A 21,293-nucleotide genomic window follows, 5' to 3' on the forward strand; every position below is an offset into this window, starting at 1 on the left:
TCTCTCTCTCTCTCTCCTTATTTTCTCCATTTTATACCTAATCATAAACATACTTTTTTTTTACACTCAAGAATTTATAACGTTTATTTTTTAAATAATTTTAGCTCTGGTCCTTCTAATAATATATCCAGCTGGTGGGAGTTTGATTTTCATCAGATGGATTATATAAGAATATCATCACTGAACTTACTGCTGGTTTGTCTTATTCTGTTTTCAAGACTTACAAATAGCAAAAATATTATTCTCATCCATTTAATTCCTGCTTCAATAAAGACTACTGTGCCCTGCCAGCCCACTAAGGCCACTAAAGAAAACTATAAGAACTGTTATGCAACCAGATAATAGGTGATATACAGTGTGGAGAGATGCCAAAAACAACCCCTATCTGAAGGAAAACGGGCTACACATCAAAGAGGATCTGTCTTCGGAAGAACGAGCCGCAAGAAAAAAAGCATGGCCACTGGTGAAACGTGCGAGAGAAGAGGGTAAGAAGGCCGGCTTTCAAGGAGGATTTGCCTACATTGAAGGGGTGTGCATTAGTGTTCCTGACATTACCTGAGCGGATGGTGCCCGTCAGCAGTTTTGGATACATATCGGGGTCAAAGCGACTGTTATGACTGATGTAATGTTTCATGCTTTCTCAGTTTTCTCTTTCTCCAAAGGTACTTGTTCTATACTGGTTAATTAGTTACACTTTTGTAACGGTGGATTACAAGTTTGGAAAATTCAAATTAATTTCTTTAAATGTTCGAGGCATTCGTGACGCTGTTAAAAGGAAAGCTATATTTCTTTTTGGAAGACATACAGAAGCTCAAATACTTTTTTTTCAAGATACTCATTCTTGTGACTCTGATTCAAATTTTTGGAAAACCCAATGGGGAGATTATGAGATTTTTAGTCATGGAACCAGTCACTCAGCAGGTGTCGCAATTTTCTTTAACAAATTTAAAGGCAGTGTTTTGGAGTCTATTCGTTCAGATAATGGAAAATGGATTATACTGACTGTTAAACTGGACAATTCCACTTTAATAATTTGCAATGTTTATGGATTTAATACTCGAGTACACAATTTAGAAATGTTTAAGAAGATTTGTGATACAATAACAGGTTTAAAGAAGAAGTATAAGGATGGATATATAATTATTGGTGGTGATTTCAACGATGCTCCAGACGATTCTGTTGATCGCTTTCCACCCAAACATAGTTCACAAATTTCAGATTTATTTGATTTAATAACTGACATATTACAAGTTTCTGATGTGTGGAGATATTTGAATCCAAATTGCTGTGATTATACTTGGAATAATAGCTTTTTTACTTAAAAAACAAGAATAGATTACTGGTTGATTTCTTATGACTTAATCAACTATGTTTCAGAAACAAAAATTAATTGTGCCCCTCTATCAGATCACAAATTGATATCAATCTTTTTTGATGGATGTAACAGTAGTATTATTCGTGGATACTGGAAATTTAATAACAGTCTACTTTCTGACAATTGTTTTGTGGAACAAGTTAAATTGATAGCAAATATTTTTGAAAATAATACTTTAAATTCTGTCCAAAAGTGGGAGTTATTTAAGTTTAAAGTCAGGACAATTGCTATGAGAAGAGGTAAAGAATTAAAGGAAAATAAACTTAGGAAGATTACAGAGATAACAGAGCAACTTAATACTTTAATTAAACAAAATACTCTATCCGAAGATGACAAGTCTAAATTATATCTTCTTAATTTAGAAATAGATAATCTATATATAGAATTAGCTAAAGGTGCTTATGTGAGATCAAGAGCCAAATGGTTTGAGGAAGGGGAAAGAAATACTAGTTATTTATTTTCTCTTGAAAAAAGAAATTATACAAGAAACTCTATTTCATCTTTGACTATAAATGGAAGAATCTCTAATAATCCTTCAGATATAGCATCTTTTGTGTATTCCTTTTATGAAAAACTTTATACTTCCCATTCTGACAATGAAAAAATAAGCACTTATATACAAACAGTTAAACATTTTGTTCCAACAGTTTCTAATGATTAAATTGAAAATATTGTGAAGATGATATTTCCAAAACTGAGATCTCTAAAGCTCTTTTTTCAATGAAGAAAGGAAAATCCCCTGGAACAGACGGGTTAACTGTTGAATTTTATTGTGCCTTTTGGGATCTGATAGAAAATCCTTTATTTAGCATGTATAAAGAATGCTTAGACCAGAAAGAAATGAGTACAACAATGAAACAAGGTATTATCAGTTTAATTCCAAAACCAGACAAAGACCCCTCGATCATTGACAATTGGAGACCAATAACATTATCAAACATTGATTACAAAATTTTAGCCTTAGTTTATGCTACCAGATTAAAGAGTGATTTAAATAAAATAATTGGAGAATCTCAAACTGGTTTTATGGCAAAGCGTCATATTAGTTCAAATATTAGGTTTATATTGGACCTGTTAGATTATAACCAATTTGTTAATTCAGATGCACTCATTTTATTCCTTGACTTTTACAAGGCGTTTGACACAATTGAACACCAATTTTTATTACAGAGTTTACATGCATTTGGTTTTGGGAAAAAATTAATTCAGACTGTTAAAATGTTTTACAAAGGCATTAATAGTTCCGTTATATTACAGAACAATAGTTCTAGAAGATTCTCCATCAACAGAGGAGTGAGGCAGGGTTGCCCAATTTCCCCATTTTTGTTTTTAATTGTTGTGGAACTATTAGCGATTAGTATAGTTAAAAATCCAAATTTACATGGTACAACATTATTTAATAGAGAAATAAAAATATCACAATTGGCTGATGATACAACATTATTTCTAAAAGATAGACTCAAATTAAGAATGTAATCGAATTAGTTCAAGCCTTTTCTGATGCCTCAGGTCTCCAGTTAAATATTACAAAGTGTGAAATTCTTCCAGTACATGATTCTTCTGAATATTCAATGTTTAACATTCCAGTGAAAGAATATGTTAAATATTTAGGAATTTATATATCTAAAAATTTGACAATTAGACAGTATCTCAATTTTAATAACAAGATTAAAAAAACAAAAATGATTTTTGACAATTGGTTAAGAAGGGATTAATCTATTTTAGGCAGAATCTTATTAACAAAAGTAGAAGATTTATCCAGATTCATTTTTTCCTGCTCTGTCTTTATCTGTTCAAGATTCTACTGGTAAAGAAATTAATAGATTATTAGTTAATTTTTGCTGGAAAAATAAGCACCACCATCTTAAAAAAACTTTATTAGTTGGAAAGAAATCTGAAGGAGGTTTTGAAATGCTGGATTATGTAGACATGAACAATACTTTTAAGATTAATTGGATCAAAAGGTGTGTTATTGGTACTGATTCAATCTGGTTTTTATTCCACATAATATTTTTAGAGGGTCGGTGGTCTTAAATTTCTTTTAACTTGCAATTTTGTACCATCTAAATTACCTATAAAACTGTCTAAATTCCACGAGCAAGCACTCTTGGCCTGGAAATTGTGCTTTGTGCATAATTTTTCTCCTCACAGAATGAAAATATGGAACAACGAATTGATTGCAGTGAAAGGCAAGAGTTTATTTTTTGATAAATGGTTGGATCACGGGTTAATGTATTTAAGTGATTTATTTGATTCATCTTTAAAAATTCACTCTTATGATTCTTTTTTGTCCAAATTAAATTTTCCTATAAAATTTAAAGAATTTTTGGTAGTAGTTAAAGCTATTCCCTCTGGGCTTATTAATTTAATGTGCAGCCACCTGACTTATTATAAAGTTGAAAATAAAGATTACGATCTCCTTATAAATGGTAAATACATTTTTGATAAAAAATGTACTAACAAAGATATAAGACAAGTATTTAACGAGCAAAAGAGAGTTACTCCAAGAGGGAAATTTAACTGGAATTCCATTTTAAGAGATGTTAATTGGAGAAAAGCATGGCTGCTCCCTTAAAAATTTTGTATTTCTAACAAAGTAAGAGAAATTCATCTGAAGATTTTACACAAAATATATCCAACTAATATGTGGCTTTCTAATTTTATGGATATTGGGAAAGAATGTTCCTTTTGTAACAACTGTGAGGAATCTTTAAATAATTTGTTTGCTGATTGCCTAAGTGTAAAGTCATTTTGGAAAGATTGTTTTTTTACTTTTTCAGTTAAAATTAATCTAACGATATCACTGAATGTGAAAGAAATTATTTGCTACTTTGAGAATTATGATTAAAATATTCAAATTTTGTACATTTTATCATCTTGAATGGCAAATTTTTTATTCATATAATGTAGATTGTCAAAATCTCCTCCTTTACACAAGGTTTTCTCTAACGAACTCATTCTGTTAATGAAGTCTCTTAAAATTGTTAAAAACTCAAAAGCTATGTCTATTGTAAGATATTACGAATTTGTATTTGGCGTCTTGTGAATGTCTCTCTTTAATCATCTTTGGAGTTTATGTTACGCATGCCTGTCTTTTCTGTAATGTTATTTACATGTTCTAAAAAAATGATAAAAAATCACTCATTGTACTCTAAGAACATTCAACATCCAATATATGGCATTGCATTTGTTGCTGCTAAGTAACCACCTTATGTTACTATCTGTTTGCACATTATCTTGCACATTCCTGTTCATGTAAATATTTACAGTTTACTTCTAACATAGCCTATATATTACCTTTATCTTTACATTATTTATATTTGTCTTTGGGGCTGACCTGACCTACATTTCACTACTGTTGTATATTCTCCATATAACTGTGTATGTGACAAATACAAATCTTGAATCTTGATATTTTTAGAAGCTGAAAAAGTAACATAGCAGAAAAGGTAAGTATGAGAAGACCTGCTTTCTTTGCATATTTTGGTTGTAAAAAAATGTTTACTCCGGCCAAATATATTAACAAAAAACATTTTGGGGGCCCCCCACAATCTACTATATTAGTTTTGCTCCCAATAATTATTTTTTGGGAAAAGATTAATAAAGTAAACTATGCAGATTTATTTCCACAGCCTTCTTCGCCAATAATAGGATCGTGCAAGATTGTATGCTTGTGGGAGGTGCAGTCTGTCAATTACAGTAATCTGACCAATTCTATCAATAGAGATTAGTCATATCTGATCTCATACTTTACAAATCACACAGACCAATCAACACATTTAGAGAAATGAATATTTATTTCACACTAAATCTATTTCTTTCACAAAACGCAGCGACAATGCCTTAAAAAGCGTAGGAACCAATTTCAGTATTGCTAGAGGGATATAAGTTATATGGATGGAACAGGTTTCAGTGATTAAAACATATTATGCCATGCCTGCAAATTAACAAATACAGAAATATTCTAAATTTGATCATGAGAGCTTTAACATGTCATTAGAAATAAATAATGCCAAATAAATCAAGAAGAAATACCATGCAGCATTAAGAATTTGCCCTGCTTCAGTTTATTGCTACTCAAGGAAACAATTAAAAAAATATCTTAAAAGCTTGAATTTGCTATCAAAATATTATACAGATATCTGAAATTTCTCTATTAATGAAGAAAATGTATCAATTATCAGAAATTAAAACATTGCACAGAATTGAAAACCCATCATGTGAGTGCATCACCCTTCCTTATAAGTTGATGATTTCAGATTCAATAAAATTATGATTGGTTTCTTTTAAAGATTATAGTGTTACCAGATGACACAAAACAAATAACAGTAAAACACACATTATAAATACTTGAGCAAATATCCAATGTTATTGAGCTAAAAACTCCCTTAGAGCTGCTATTTGGTTCTAGCATATTACTGTTTATGCATGTGTCAGTGTATATCCAAGAAGCACAAAATATATAGCCTATTTACAGTTTGGATTTGGCACTTGGATGAAATAGCAGCTGTGGTGAGTATCTGTGTTTGATCATGTTCACTTACATTTAAAAAACGCTTTTTGCTGTTCATTTATTGACCAAATAAGATTTGCAGTCTGAGTGTTCTCATCACAATCACTGAACCTGCATCCTGTAAAACACTTGACTCTTTTCACAGTGGAAATGTTAATAATATAGCTTGCAGAAACATGATTCAGTCATACGTTTACAAGATAATTCGAAGAATAAGCCACACAAACAAATATTAGATTTTTTTATTTTAAGAACCATGCACCTTTAGACAAATAAAGCTGCCCTTATGTGACCCTGTAGATTAGGCCAATGAAGTGATGTATTATTAGTATAGGCTGTAGATGAGTATAGGGTAAATAGCTATATTCAACAATTGGTTGCCATTGTTGTGTTAATGTTAATGATGGCCTATTTTGTGATAAATTATGAGAAAGTTATCTGTCAAACCTGGTGAGATGCAGTGGTCTGACCTTTCCCCGTTCATAAATTTCCTCACGTTGAAGTTTGCTTTTCAATCCCTTTTGTGTTTAGCAGTTGTATTGGAAGATTAGATGCCACGTCACACCAATTTATAGTAGCACTGAGTATTTACAACACACTGACAACGACACCAAAGGTAAATGCAGTACTGCTTACATGAAAACACTCTACACTACCGTTTAATAATATTAGTACTGTAGTGACTGTCTTCTTTTATCTTTACCCCGATCTCTGCAGAGAACTTAGTTATTAAGTTATTGAGTATTTAGGTAGGCCTAGTGCCTGAATGCGGTGGTTTTCATTAATCGAAATTAGGCATACAGAGGATGCCACATAGCAATTTGCTTGCGTGGATTATCTAGCATCTGTTTCCAGTGCTGCAGGCCTGTGCCGGAGGTGTGGATACCCAGCGTGCAGTGGCCCAGAGGGAGCAGGGTGCCGGGGCTGGCCAGGTTCAGTACCTCCAACTCAATGCTGGATTTAGGCAGTAGCTCGCTGGGCAGTTCCAGCATCATCATCTCGTTCCAGACCGGATTAATCTTGTGCTTCACCCGCCGCGTCTGCTTCTTCTTCAGCTTGGTATTTTGATGTTTCAGAGTTAGCTTTACTGAGAGATCTATGAGAGAAAATACAGAGAAAAATACTATTTTGTTCATTACAACAAAAGATTTTGATCTTACTGTTAAATATGGTCTATATCTCAAGACAGTACGTCTTTTTATTTTGCATCAACAGCCGTTTATTTACATTACAGTTTTATTTGTTCAAATTGAGCTGGCGGTAGACTGTCTTCATATTAATGCATATTAATCATATTAATATTAATACCTATGTTGTCTTTAAGTTTGTCTGACAGAAGTCCTCTAGCCTTCATTACAACCACTCCGAGTCTATTGGCCGCTGGTAAATAACTGAGCGACAACAATAGCTCTCCCGCTGATGATGTCACTTCCTGTAAGACAATGTAAATTGTGTGAAACTATGAAATAAAAAAATTCTTGGCACAGTTAAACAACTTGGACTTTATGACTGAACAGACAGAGAACTTTTCGGGGCAAAAAGTTGCTGATTCAAAATTTATTAAACACGCTGAATCATTGTATTTCATTACCGTCATGATCTTATAGAAATCCACCACTGCCTACAGTCAGCCCCTCTTTATCATCTGAACGTGACATTTACTTTCAAAATGTAAATGTATTCTGGTGCTTTTGAATCAGCACTGACACAAAAACGTCATTATGCCAGTTATGTGACAAATCATCAAAGGAAGTTTTTTGGTGTTAGCCTATAGTGATAGCCATATATAATGAAATAAATATTGGAATTCTTAATTAAATTATGCTTTTAAAACAAATGTAACAATAGCCTCATTCTGAATAATTGAATAGGAATCATGCACAAGATAAAAGCTTTGTGCATGGGGAATTTGCATCATTTTCTTCCTTATAGGCCTGGCCCATTGCACACATACAAATTGGCAAATACCTTGAGGTTCTCTAAGGTAGCTCATTTAATTGGGCTTCATCTCACTCTCACTCTCACTCTCACTCTCTCTCTCTTGCTCGTTCCCTTTCTCTGCAGTCTAAAGTTAGTTAGCCATTCCTGGCACGTCTGTGTGTGTGTGCCTTGGAACTGGATCTCCTCTGGGAGGTGTTATGACGCAGATAAAGATTCACAGCTCTGGAGGTCTATGACATCATAAACTCCTCAGACAACACTGTGGGTGGAATGAATGTGTGTTCCAATATATGAGATCTGGAACCCAAGAGATTCGAGGCACACAAGGTGTGGATGGAGAGAACATATTCAAAAATAAATACTCCCACAATTATTCTCGACCATCTCTTGTGCGCAGTATAAACAACACTGTAAATCATCTGACCTATTTCTACATTTTTGTCAATATGTGCACTTTGCACTTTTGAAGATGATTCAGAAAAAGGTAGGTAAACACACTAGCAACCCATAATATACTCTTCATCTCACACCAAGTGTGTTACCATGGCAACATCTCATCGTAATGAGGTGCGGTTGTGTATGCATGCGTTTGTGGCTGTGTCCGAAAGCTTTGGCAGCTGGCCTGCTGCCTAACTGCTATGTAAAAGGAAAACTACTGATAAAAGAAAAGTACAGCTATTAAGGACTATAATTGTCATTAAAGAAATGTTGCACACAAATACGGGAAACATACAATTCTCACATGTTCATATAAATAAACTTTCCGCTAAATGTTTTTTAAACATATATATAGAATAAATATAGAATAAAGTTGTGCGCATGTGTTCAAACTCCAGTATGACTCACTTTTTTCCTTACGTCAGAGGACCTTTAGCCTACAAATACATTTTTACAGGTCAGACTGTGTCCATTGATATATTTCTCCTTGATCTGCCAGTATAAAATAAGTATTGCCCATATAGCTGTGATTCAATTACTTGCTGTTTACTCCTAGGTTATAAACTACCAACACCTGAGAGAGATACAGCCTCCTTAGGTCTTTATTGCTTATCTATAAATTTGACCTGCAAATCGATCTTTCTTCTCACGAAATTGATCTTTACTGCTATTGTCAGGTAAAGCTAGGCAAAACCCAGGTGCATTTAGACGTAGGGTTCAATTATAAACTTTTATTAATACAAAATAAAAACCCACGATGAGGAAAACATGAAAACAAACATGACAAACCAAAACCTCCCACAGCTTTCCTGTAGCTCAGTGGTAAGAGCATTGCGTTAACAACGCAGGTTGTGGGTTCGATCCCAGGGGATTGCAGATACCTATGTATAAATGTATATAATGCAATGTAAGTTGCTTTGGATAAAAGAGTCTGCCAAATGCCTAAATGTAAATGTAATGCCCAAGGGGGACAAAACAAGACTAGGGAATGGTAAACAGAATCAGGGTAAGTGGTAATCCACAGGGTGACACAACGCAGGTAACGAGAAAGACATCCAATGAACCGACAAGGGATAGTGAAACAAACGAGTTTATATGGAGAACACTAATAATAGGGAATAATGACAAATGGGGACGACGGGCAGGTGACAGGATCAACACTAAGGGAAACTAACAGGAGGATTACACAGGGCAGGTGAGGGGAATGAAACACAAATGTGATGCTAACGCAGAAACAAGGAGACGAGACACCGGAGAGAATGCATGGCATGTCAAAAGCCAAAACAATGCCATGCTACTCTCCACATTAAACACGTGGGTCTGTCATTGTCCTGCCTCTCCTTCACGATTCTAGAGTTTTGTGACACATGTGTATCCCCCAGTTTTTTTAATGAAGGATTCAAATAGCCTGTAACCTACTATATGTCTTTTAAAAGACCTGAATGAATATGGTTGGTGTGAGCTGTATTTCTAAGCTGAATTCAATGATGCCAAATATGCTAAGGAATGTTTCTCACCTGTTTGGGTGGCTGTAAGTCAACCCAGCAGTCAGCGTCCAACATCATGCTCACATCTGCCAGTTTAAAGCGCATTGTGCCCAGAGTGGAATTATGGGAAAATCGATCACAGCAATGAAGGGAGAGGGCCACCTCTCCATCTAGACCACCAGGTTCCTGTGTGCCATCCAAGGGCAGAGCAAACACTAGCTCCTCACCCCACTGTACCCGTGCTGCCAACTTGTGGACTGCTGTCTGGGCATGCTTCTGCTCTTCAGAGATACGCACACACCCTGATAAATAACCTTCACATCCTGAATCCACTAAAATGTTCTCCGCTGCATAAAAATGGAGAGAGAAAGGAAAATGAGAGGATTACAATTTTAACATGGAGAAGAATGACTAATCAATCTGCATAAATCTCCATCGGGCCAAAGAAGTACCAAACGTCACTTATTCTTTCTTTGTGACTCCTTTTAATCTCAGCCAGGAAGATTGATTTTTCTTTTTTCTCATTCTCTCTGTGTGAGCAGAAAAGAGGTTTTGAGAAGCAGATTTACCCTCATTACTGATAATGATGCGTATCAACCACGGATGCAACTATTGAAATGGTAATTCTGTGATTAAGAGGCTTTAAGCGGCATGAAAGAGTGTTTTAATATCTCACAAACATTGGTTTAATCTCTGTTGCAGTCTCATAAACAGCCGTATCTGAGTCCTCTGCTCCACACACACGACACACCTGGCTGAACCATGAAAGGATTGTAGTATGATAGGAAGATACAGTTCAGAAATCCTCTAAGAATCATCAGTTTTGTAGTTTGTGTTTTAAAAATTCACTTTTTAATCAATTTAAATATTAAGAAAAAGATGTGAAACATCCCCTTTTTGACAGCATTGATGCATACTTTCAGACTTCACTTTTCATTAGATTGACTTCCATTCACACGCATTGTGAATGCGACAGACCGGACACAAGCCTGTCACTAAGATATTTCGTGGCTGTCACTAATCCTAACTATCCTAACTATCTAAACTACCTATGATTCTTAAACTTGGCAAAAATCATGGCTGCGTGATGACGTCAGACTCGAAACATCAAGGATTTAGGCCCCCGCTCTCACTAAATCCTTGGTTGTTTTTTTATCTTTTTTACATGCTTACTAAACCTTCTGTAAAACATTTTGCACCCAAGATTTTATGTGTGGATTTATACAAGTGCTCTGTTCAGACTGTGACCCTGTCATGATGTCACCACACAGATACTGTCAGGGTTCAGGTTTGACTTACCATTCACTTCTGTGCACGCTCAGCTGTTTCCACTCACGCGCTCTTCATTTCGCGCACCTGGTCTTGATTTTCTCATTACCTCCCTTTGCTTTATATTCTCCTTCAACTCTCTCCTCCGTTGCCAGTGTGTTTCCTTTATGGGACATCAATCGGTCGTACCCTGTCTTGTGATTAATCTTGTTTTCCCCCAGCTCGTTCTGGTGGTTGTGTTTCAGGAGTTGCCGTTCTACAGCTGTCTTCCCGGTTCTCCGATCCTTCGTTCCGACTAAGAGTTTGCCATCTGTCTCCAGTTATTGTTCGCACCTCGACCGACCTACGCCTGTTTGACTTCGCTCTCTCTTCTCCCTGTACGGATACTGTATGCGCCTCGACCGACCCACGCCTGCCCGACTACGATTCCTGTCTTCTCCCGCATTACTCCGGCTGTACTGCCGCGTAACTTTGTTTGCCTTTTTGTTTCATTAAATAAACTGAACTCTAACGCATCTGCTCTTGGGTCTTCCATCTGTTCGTGACAGAACACACTGGCCATCATGGACCCAGCGGATGCGTCAGCGTTGCACACGGCCGTGGAGCGGCAGGGGGCGTTATTGGGCCATCATCAGGAAGGCATAGCGGCAACGCAGCGGACGGTGGATGCGTTGTCCACTCTGGTGAATGATCTTTCGTCCCGGATGGAACACACATTACAGCTCGATGCAACCTCTCAAGGACTACCTCCTGAGCCCCGGATAAATAACCCACCATTGTACGACGGTGAGCCCACCCTTTGCAGAGCATTCCTCACGCAGTGTGAAGTTGTGTTTTCTCTACAGTCTCGCACCTACTCTTCTGATAGAGCCAAGGTGGCATTCGTGGTTTCCCTTCTTACCGGACGGGCTCGCGGGTGGGGAGCAGCTATGTGGGAGGCACAGGCTTGCTACAGGCACGACTTTCAGGATTTTAAGGCAGAGATGATCAAGGTGTTTGACCGTTCAGTCTTCGGGAGGGAGGCTTCTCGACATCTTGCCTCACTGCGACAGGGCAGTAGGTCGGTGACGGACTATTCGATCGAGTTTCGTACCCTGGCCGCCACTTGTGCCTGGAATGCCGAAGCTCTGATGGCACGTTTCTTAGAGGGACTCGTCAGCGAAATCAAGGATGAGATTTATGCCAGGGATTTTCCTGGGGATTTTGACGGACTGGTGGAGTTGGCCATCCGGCTGGATGCGAGGAGAGAGGTTCGTCAGCGAGTCAGGTCATCAGCTACCGCTCAGTTGGATCCGTGGGCTTCGCTTCGCAGACCCCCTATTCCTGATGAAACGGAACCCATGCAACTTGGCAGACTTCGCCTCTCGGCCAAGGAAAAGATGCGTCGCATAAACGACGGAGTGTGCCTCTACTGTGCGGGACAAGGACACCAAGCGGCTGCCTGTCCGTTAAAAGCCAGCGCTCGTCGGTAAAGAGGGGAGTCCTGGCGAGCGGCACCTCCATCTCCCCCATCCTGGGTTCGCGTACCCTTCTTCCGGTCGTGCTTACCTGTGTCAATGACTCGTTCCGTGAATCGGCCCTCGTGGATTCAGGGGCGGAAGGCAACTTCGTGGACGAGACCTGGGCTCGTGAGAGGGGGATTCCCCTTTTTCCTCTCCATCCACCCATTCTCGCCCACTCCCTGGACGGCAAGGTGATCAGCACGGTATCATTTACCACCACTTCGGTAGGTCTCATCACCTCCGGCAACCACCGTGAGGAGCTCACTCTCTTTGTATTAAAGTCTTCTGTCGTTCCTCTTATTTTGGGTCACCCGTGGCTATCGTTACATAACCCTGCCATTAACTGGGCAGATAATTTTGTTTCTGGGTGGAGCGTGTATTGTCATGCTCACTGTCTTGGTTCTGCTTTTTCTTCTGTTCCTTCTGTGTTACAGGATGAACAAGTTGACCTGGCTCGTGTCCCGGAGGTTTATCATAGCCTGCGAGCGGTCTTCAGCAGGTCCCGGGCCACATCCCTTCCTCCGCATCGTCAGTACGACTGCGCTATCGACCTTCTCCCGGGCACTTCTCCGCCGCGCGGCCGGCTTTTCTCCTTGTCCGCTTCCGAGCGGATAGCCATGGAGAAATATTTGAGTGATTCTCTGGCAGCTGGTGTTATTCGTCCCTCCTCGTCTCCGGCCGGTGCAGGGTTTTTTTTCGTGAAGAAAAAGGATGGTTCCTTGCGTCCCTGCATAGATTACCGGGGACTGAACGACATAACCGTTAAGAATCGGTACCCGTTGCCACTTATGTCGTCGGCCTTCGAGTTATTGCAGGGCGCAAGGTTCTTCACGAAACTGGACCTTCGCAATGCTTACCATCTGGTCCGCATAAGAGAGGGGGATGAATGGAAGACGGCATTTAATACCCCTACGGGGCATTTTGAGTATAGAGTCATGCCTTTTGGACTCTCTAATGCCCCGGCCGTCTTTCAGGCGCTCGTTAATGATGTGCTGCGGGATATGATCAATAAGTTCATATTTGTGTACCTGGATGACATTTTAATCTTTTCCTCTTCTCTCCAGGTGCACATTCAGCACGTCAGACGGGTGCTTCACCGACTGCTGGAGAACCAGCTGTTTGTTAAAGCGGAGAAGTGTGACTTCCACCGCCAGTCTGTTCCGTTCTTGGGACACATTGTATCATCCGAGGGGATCCGCATGGACCCAGAGAAGGTAAGGGCCGTTTCTGACTGGCCGCCGCCTGATTCCCGCAGGGCCTTACAACAGTTCCTGGGCTTCGCAAATTTTTATCGCCGGTTTATCAGGAACTTCGGGCAGGTGGCGGCCCCCCTCACTGCCTTAACCTCCACCAACAGCAAGTTTGTCTGGTTGCCGGCTGCTCAGATGGCTTTCGAGGAACTTAAGAGCAGGTTTGTCTCCTCGCCCATTCTCGTTACCCCGGACCCGACACGGCAGTTCGTGGTGGAGGTTGATGCATCGGAGGTGGGGGTTGGGGCGGTTCTTTCTCAGGTTTTCCCTCGTGACAATAAGTTACACCCGTGTGCTTACTTTTCCCATCGTTTGTCTCCCACAGAACGGAACTACGATGTCGGCAATCGAGAGCTGCTGGCTGTTCGCTTGGCTCTGGGGGAGTGGCGCCACTGGTTAGAGGCATCCACCATCCCCTTCATTGTGTGGACCGATCACAAGAATCTGGAATATATTCGGTCCGCAAAACGGCTGAATTCCAGACAGGCTCGCTGGGCACTCTTCTTCGGGCGCTTCGATTTCGTGCTCTCGTATCGGCCGGGATCTAAGAATGCCAAGCCAGATGCCTTGTCGCGGTGTTTTACTTCCCTGTGTGATCCGCTCCCACCTGACACCATCCTGCCCTCTGGGTGCGTGCTGGGGGGGGTCGCGTGGGGAATTGAACATCGCGTCAAGCGAGCTTTGAGCGGAATCGAGGTCCCTAAGGGATGTCCAGCGAATCTACTTTTTGTACATGATTCGGTTCGCGCGGCTGTTCTCCGTTGGTGCCACACCTCCAGACTCGTTTGCCACCCGGGCATCAGAAGATCGCTGGCTGCCATCCGCCAGCGATTCTGGTGGCCGGGCATGGTGGAGGACGTCCGTCGGTTCGTGAAGGCATGCTCGGTCTGCGCCCAAAGCAAGTCCCTGAACGCACCATCGTCCGGGCTGCTCCAACCCCTTCCTGTTCCCTCCCGCCCTTGGTCCCATATTGCGCTGGATTTTGTGGTTGGTCTCCCCATTTCCAGCGGCAATACGGTAGTCCTCACGGTGGTGGACCGGTTTTCTAAGGCTGTCCACTTCCTGGCCCTTCCTAAGCTCCCCTCTGCTAAGGAGACAGCCCGGGCGGTCGTTGATAATGTCTTCCGGATTCACGGTCTCCCGGAGGACGTGGTCTCCGACAGGGGGCCCCAGTTCGTCTCATGCTTTTGGCGGGAGTTCTGTCGACAGATTGGTGCTTCTGTCAGTCTGTCTTCGGGATTTCACCCGCAGTCTAACGGCCAGTCCGAGCGTGCCAATCAGGAACTTGGTCGGTTGCTCCGCTGCCTGGCCTCTCACAATCCTTCTTCTTGGAGTCAGCAGCTTACGTGGGCCGAGTATGCCTACAACTCGTTGCCGGTATCGTCTACTGGGTTGTCCCCATTTATGTGTTGCCTCGGTTACCAACCGCCTTTGTTTTCTTCCCAGGCTCCCGAAGCTGCGGTCCCCTCGGTCCAAGCGTTTATTCGCCGATGTCGCCTCACCTGGAAAAGGGCTAGGGAGGCGCTTCTACGGGCCAGGGACCGCACCAAGCTGGCCGCTGACCGCCACCGGAGGAAGGCTCCCAGGTACATCTGTGGCCAGCGGGTGTGGCTCTCTACGAGGGACCTCCCTTTGCGGGTCCCTGCACGCAAGCTGGCCCCTCGCTATGTTGGGCCATACCCGATCGTTAAGGTCATCAGCCCGGTGGCGGTTCGGCTGCGCTTGACGGGTCCTCTTCGCCGGGTGCATCCAGTCTTCCATGTCTCTAAAATCAAACCTGTCGGTCGCTCTCCTCATGTTCCCCTGGTTTCTTCCCCGGTCTCCCTCCCTCCTCCCCTGATCGTGGATGGTGCTCCCGCCTTCAGGGTCAGGAGGGTGCTTGACTCTAGGCGCCGTGGTAGGGGATTCCAGTATCTGGTCGACTGGGAGGGTTATGGTCCGGAGGAAAGATGTTGGGTCCCGGCCCGGGACATCCTGGACCGTTCGCTTATTGAGGCTTTCCACCTCCGTCGTGCCCCGCTTTCCTCTGGCGCGCCTGGGGGCGCGCCTGGGGGAAGGGGTACTGTCAGGGTTCAGGTTTGACTTACCATTCACTTCTGTGCACGCTCAGCTGTTTCCACTCACGCGCTCTTCATTTCGCGCACCTGGTCTTGATTTTCTCATTACCTCCCTTTGCTTTATATTCTCCTTCAACTCTCTCCTCCGTTGCCAGTGTGTTTCCTTTATGGGACATCAATCGGTCGTACCCTGTCTTGTGATTAATCTTGTTTTCCCCCAGCTCGTTCTGGTGGTTGTGTTTCAGGAGTTGCCGTTCTACAGCTGTCTTCCCGGTTCTCCGATCCTTCGTTCCGACTAAGAGTTTGCCATCTGTCTCCAGTTATTGTTCGCACCTCGACCGACCTACGCCTGTTTGACTTCGCTCTCTCTTCTCCCTGTACGGATACTGTATGCGCCTCGACCGACCCACGCCTGCCCGACTACGATTCCTGTCTTCTCCCGCATTACTCCGGCTGTACTGCCGCGTAACTTTGTTTGCCTTTTTGTTTCATTAAATAAACTGAACTCCAACGCATCTGCTCTTGGGTCTTCCATCTGTTCGTGACAGATACTGGCACAAATCTATAAAAAAGTGTGGTGAGGAAGGCGGGACGAGAGCCGTGACGCGGAGCCGGTGGCGTGAGTGATAAGTGCAAGCAGCTATGCGCGCACCGGTCCCGGATCTTATCACGGAGGAGATTGGGAGCTTAAAAGGACGATCGGCAGGACTGTTGACGAGAGGGGACCGGGCCCGGACATATGTTTAGTGTGTGTATGTTTTATGGTCAGTTACTTCCGTGCTTATTGTTTATTTAATTAAAGTTTTATTGTTGGAATGTTCGCCGGTTCCCGCCTCCTTCCTTCCCTTCTATGGAACTTTTTACAAAAAGCTACTGAAAACTTTTGATAGTTTTATCTTACATATCGCTGCTGACTTCTGAAACTTTGTATCTCCATGTTTTTACGTGATTTCTATATTTTTGGCACAATTATTATTGGTTAACCTCTATGTTTATCATTGGGTTTTGCAAATATCTCACCAATAAGAAGTGTTAAAACATGCTTGTAAACTTTGACAACACATTGTTGAATCAGGTACATGTTTTTCCACTTCCTGAAAAACAGTGCATTTAGACATCAGTGATATTTTTATGTATGCATTATGTCTAATGCATAAATCTTTGCACCCCTCTATAAAACTATGAAACCGTATGCAATACCATATATGAAATTGGGTTACCCTCAACAATGTTGATGTGCAAATCTCCACTCTCTTTGTGCAGGCTGATGGAAAAGTGCAATTTGGGATACAGGACGGAGTTACTTGTCGTCATAACACCAGTTTGCTCAGAAACGCAGGGTGTCTCATCTGCAGAGGCTGAAATACAAGAAAATAATATGAGTGTATCAATTAGGTATTGTGAGCATTTTCTGTTTTTGAGCATTTAACTCTTGTTAATGTAAATGTTGAATTGCTTAGAGAGCGGAAGTAACTGCTGGGTGGGTGGAAGTTTAGTCCTATTCACTATGAGAGACCTCGGTTATTCATTATTACAGATACATTGTAAGTAACCTTTACAAATTGTTACAGGAGCTGTGTGCTATGAGTGAGATCAATATATGTCAAACACTATGAGGAGCAGGTTTCACTGCTTACGAAAAGGTTAGCAGAAGCCTCTGGGGAACATCTAAACAAAATATAACAACATAAACACATGCCACTACTAAACTTTATATCGCACCTATCCCTCACGCCTCTCATCCTGCCCTTCTCACCACAGTAACCCATTAGTGGATTAGTGGAACCCATTAGTGGATAAGTGGAAAAACAGATTTTTAAGGGTAGAGTTGAATTCACTCTTAGATTTACCAAAATGGATGCATTCTGAGTACAATAAGCCGACCTCTCCTGGTTGAAATGGACTGAAATAAACAGTTGGTGCTGGTCATGCCTCATAGCCTCCCCCATTGTTTTAATATTTCATTAGATTATAGCTGTCATTTCCATACCTTGCCGCGGGAGGGAGAAGACCTCATCACATCCTGTTGCCTGGTTACAGGTGTCGAGCTCGGCAGCAGATGTGTCGCCGGCAGCTCCATGATCTTTGTAGTTTATTACCTCTTGAGAAGGGATGGAAGGTTTGGGCCAGTATATTTTCGGGAACTTCAAAGATGCTTGAGGCTGGATCGGTTCCGTCAACTTTTGCACACTGAACTGAAATGTGTACATGAAGAAACGGGTCAAAAAATAATGATAGAAAAGCTAGAGAAAAAATAGTTTGATCGATTAGATATCGACTGGTGATAAAACAATGAGAACGTGCCTAGCCCTTGAGATCTTAAGCCATTAAGTATTTAACCATATCTGATACTTTTTGTAGTGAGGATGTGACGATGTAAAACCACTTATCTTAAACATATCCAGTGAATACAGACTGACCTTGATAAACCTCAATTTTCTAAAAACTAATAAGAAAATCCTGACGTGCATGTAGGACTGACTGAAAACACTCTGAATATTACTCACTCTTATTTCTAATGCCAGGGGAACTGAGAAAAGAATAAAAAAGAATACTAACAGAAATCCAGAGAGCTGAATATTTTCTCATCTTTTGCATCCTTCATCATTAGAAATTCTTCTTTTATTTAATCTCACATCCTGGACATGTTACAACATCATAGATTTAACACTGAATGGTGCTTTTGCTGGCTGAGTTTCAGGTTTCATTAGGGGTTTGACATGAAAAACACAGGCAAGCATGAATGAAAAAATCAATAGCAGAGTGAACAGTTATCATGCTGAAAGAGAGCCAAAAGAGAAAGGAGCAGACAGAATATGCTTATATTCCTCTGACCTCCCTCATAAATTATTAATACCGGTGCAATGAGTACTCACCTACTTTACAATATATGACCTTACATTAAATCTAGAGTTCAACACAAAAAAGCACTCAGCTCTGTTTTCATCTCCCAGCAGTGTTCATTTAAATGTTTTTCTAGATATAGCAGGAACATTTACTGCACAGGTCTGCCTCTGTGAGATTTTTTTTCATTGCTCATATCCCTGAAAGACAGAACTGAGATTCTACTTACTGATTTAAGAAAAACATTTGAGCTGAGACAACACTAACCAATGTACCTGTGGCACAGCTGTCACTTTAAAAAGATCAGCCCTAAAAGGAAAACATATTTGCTGAAAATTTTTTTTTTTTGTTCTTCTGCAAACAGATATTCTGATCTGAACAGGTGTTTATTCATGACTGTATAAAATTTGTCTAACTAAGACTATGTTTGTGTCTATGTATGTGAGTCGTGACTCTGAGCTGGATCAAGGAAAGCTTGGCAGCTATACAATGACATGACACAGAAGAGGTGTGTGAGTACGTATAAACATGTTCATCTCAAAAATGTCAGTTGAAATAATTCCTAAACAAATTATCTCTGATAAATGCTCTCTAGATATCACTCTAACAATAACAGTCTTGTCTGACACCTTCCTTTGTGTGGTTGCATTTGGCATGAACTGCCTGTTATTTGCGAATGTTCTTTAACACAGAGAAATTATAGAAGAAAAAACAATCTTCATTTTTATGTGTATGATATATGATTTTTGCTAAAATAGTTATATTTGTATGACCATTTTGTAAAATGAAGATTCAGAACAGAATCTGAATCGACTCTGTTCATCTCTCAATATATATACTTTATTTTTTATATTAATACACTGTTGGAAATGTCCCAGATTCATTGAGATGACTCTAGTTGTAGAAATATTTTTTTAAACCTGCAGAAAATTCTGCAATTAGAGGCTATTACATGGTGAAAAGATTGAGGTTCTCTACATTTAGAAGAGGAACTCATCCCACCCTTGAAATTCCCTCACTGTCCCCTGCATTTTGCCCCATCGCCAGCCATGTATATATACACATATGAAATATAAGTCTATGATCTATGATTTAATCGATAAGCAAAAATATTCCAAACATATCAGAAAAGATAATTAGTCTCTTGGTGTATAAAAACTTGAAATGTAACCTGTGACTGAGTAACCTGTGTTATACAACCACCACTTCCATCCTTCCGCTCAGAGCACATTCATTTTGGTCTGTACAGCATGTTCTTGGTTCTCACCTGTTTGTGATTCAGTTTTTTTATAATATCTGTTGAGTACATTTCTAGCTTTTTTACTTGTCTGTATTTAAATATCTGGATACTGGTCTGTCTGCATGTGTTGGTTTGACTCTTACCTGCGTGAGAGTGTGCAAGATGCTTGGTTTGGCTTTCTCTGGGTCCGTGTCATCCCCTCTCTCAAGTTTCCCTTTCTTAAAGCTCTTGCACAGCAGGGAGAGACCACAAAGTGTCAGCACTCCAGACACAGTACCAAGTGTTGCCCCTAACAGAACTGTCGCAGACATGAGAATTCCCAGCCAGGAGCAGACACCCAAACACACAGAATGAGGTGCAGAGGAGAGAACAGGAAAAAACAGGACAAACAATCCACTTCACTGATGTGCTTCCATGGTGAGGTAGGAGAAGGAGCGAGCAGATGCAGAGTAGAACTGGTCTAGAGAGGAAGACCTAGAGTGGCATGTGTGATTCAGCATGTGTGTGTGTAATGTTCTGTCTGGAACCAACTCAGCCAGAACAGGAGAGAGAGCGAGAGAGAGAGAGAGAGAGAGAGAGAGAGAGAGAGAGAGAGAGAGAGAGAGAGATGAAAAGAGGTGGGGTTTAGATTGCTGGCATCCCCTCCTTATTAATAAGCTCAAGTCTGTCACCGCATCCAAGCACCCCTCCCCACTATCACCAAAGTGGATGTACGTCATCTTCAACGTCAGAGCTGTGTGAACTCACCTTCACACAGTGGGTGTGCTTTAGCAGGGCATCTAATAAATACAGAATGCTGGAATGTTTAAAATAATAAATTATTGAGATAATAGGGTAGTTCTATTGTACAAATATAATTTATTTACTTCAAACAAGTAAACATTTTTACGAATACAATTATAAGGAATAAGACAATTTCTAGAATTGGGAATATATGGCAAATCATTTTTGGAAAATATCTGATAGTTTAGCTGATTACATGTGCTATAGTTGTATGATTTGGATGCTAATTTAAACGAAGGGCTTGCATAGCTTTGGCATGCTATTCACTTGCTTTTGTGCATGTTAAAAATACTTGAGAAGTGAATATACATATTATTTAACTTATTTTAAATTATATTCAGACCCCATTTGCTTTTACAAACGACCACAAAGGAACAGAATACATCATAGCATACAGTATTATCCATAATCTAGGCCTACTTACAATTTAATACAACCACTAATCAATAAACTGGGCATTTTATTTTATTCTAATGTTTGTTTATCATGAGGCCAGGTCTTAGTTTTAAGTCACTAATTTATACTTAAATGTAACCTTATTGACGTTTGCTGATGTCCTGTCTTTTCTTCAAAAACATAAAGCTGTCCTAGAGT

The 21,293-nt window shown here is 40.6% G+C and overlaps 1 protein-coding gene across 1 annotated transcript; it reads right to left on the bottom strand.

Moving 5' to 3' along the window:
• Positions 1-5,150: 5,150 nt before the first annotated feature.
• syt13 (synaptotagmin XIII) lies at positions 5,151-20,585 on the bottom strand. Its single transcript, XM_079466215.1, has 6 exons — positions 20,060-20,585; positions 17,823-18,027; positions 17,053-17,190; positions 9,785-10,101; positions 7,197-7,320; positions 5,151-6,984 (listed from the first exon to the last, which is right to left on the bottom strand). The coding sequence occupies exons 1-6, from the start codon at positions 20,225-20,227 to the stop codon at positions 6,680-6,682; spliced, it is 1,257 nt and encodes a 418-aa protein (XP_079322341.1). The 5' UTR covers positions 20,228-20,585; the 3' UTR covers positions 5,151-6,679.
• Between the last annotated feature and the right edge of the window lie 708 nt (positions 20,586-21,293).

Source organism: Barbatula barbatula, assembly GCF_947034865.1.
Source record: "Barbatula barbatula genome assembly, chromosome: 1".
Taxonomy (NCBI): domain Eukaryota; kingdom Metazoa; phylum Chordata; class Actinopteri; order Cypriniformes; family Nemacheilidae; genus Barbatula; species Barbatula barbatula.

What these genes read in the sequence shown, in the direction of transcription:
- syt13 (XM_079466215.1), bottom strand. Translation starts at nt 20,227, where the DNA reads ATGTCTGCGACAGTTCTGTTAGGGGCAACACTTGGTACTGTGTCTGGA. An exon ending in TCTTGCACACTCTCACGCAG is followed by an intron (nt 18,028 to 20,059) that starts GTAAGAGTCAAA and finishes TACACATTTCAG; the next exon opens with TTCAGTGTGCAAAAGTTGAC. An exon ending in CAAACTTAAAGACAACATAG is followed by an intron (nt 6,985 to 7,196) that starts GTATTAATATTA and finishes TTTCTCTCATAG; the next exon opens with ATCTCTCAGTAAAGCTAACT.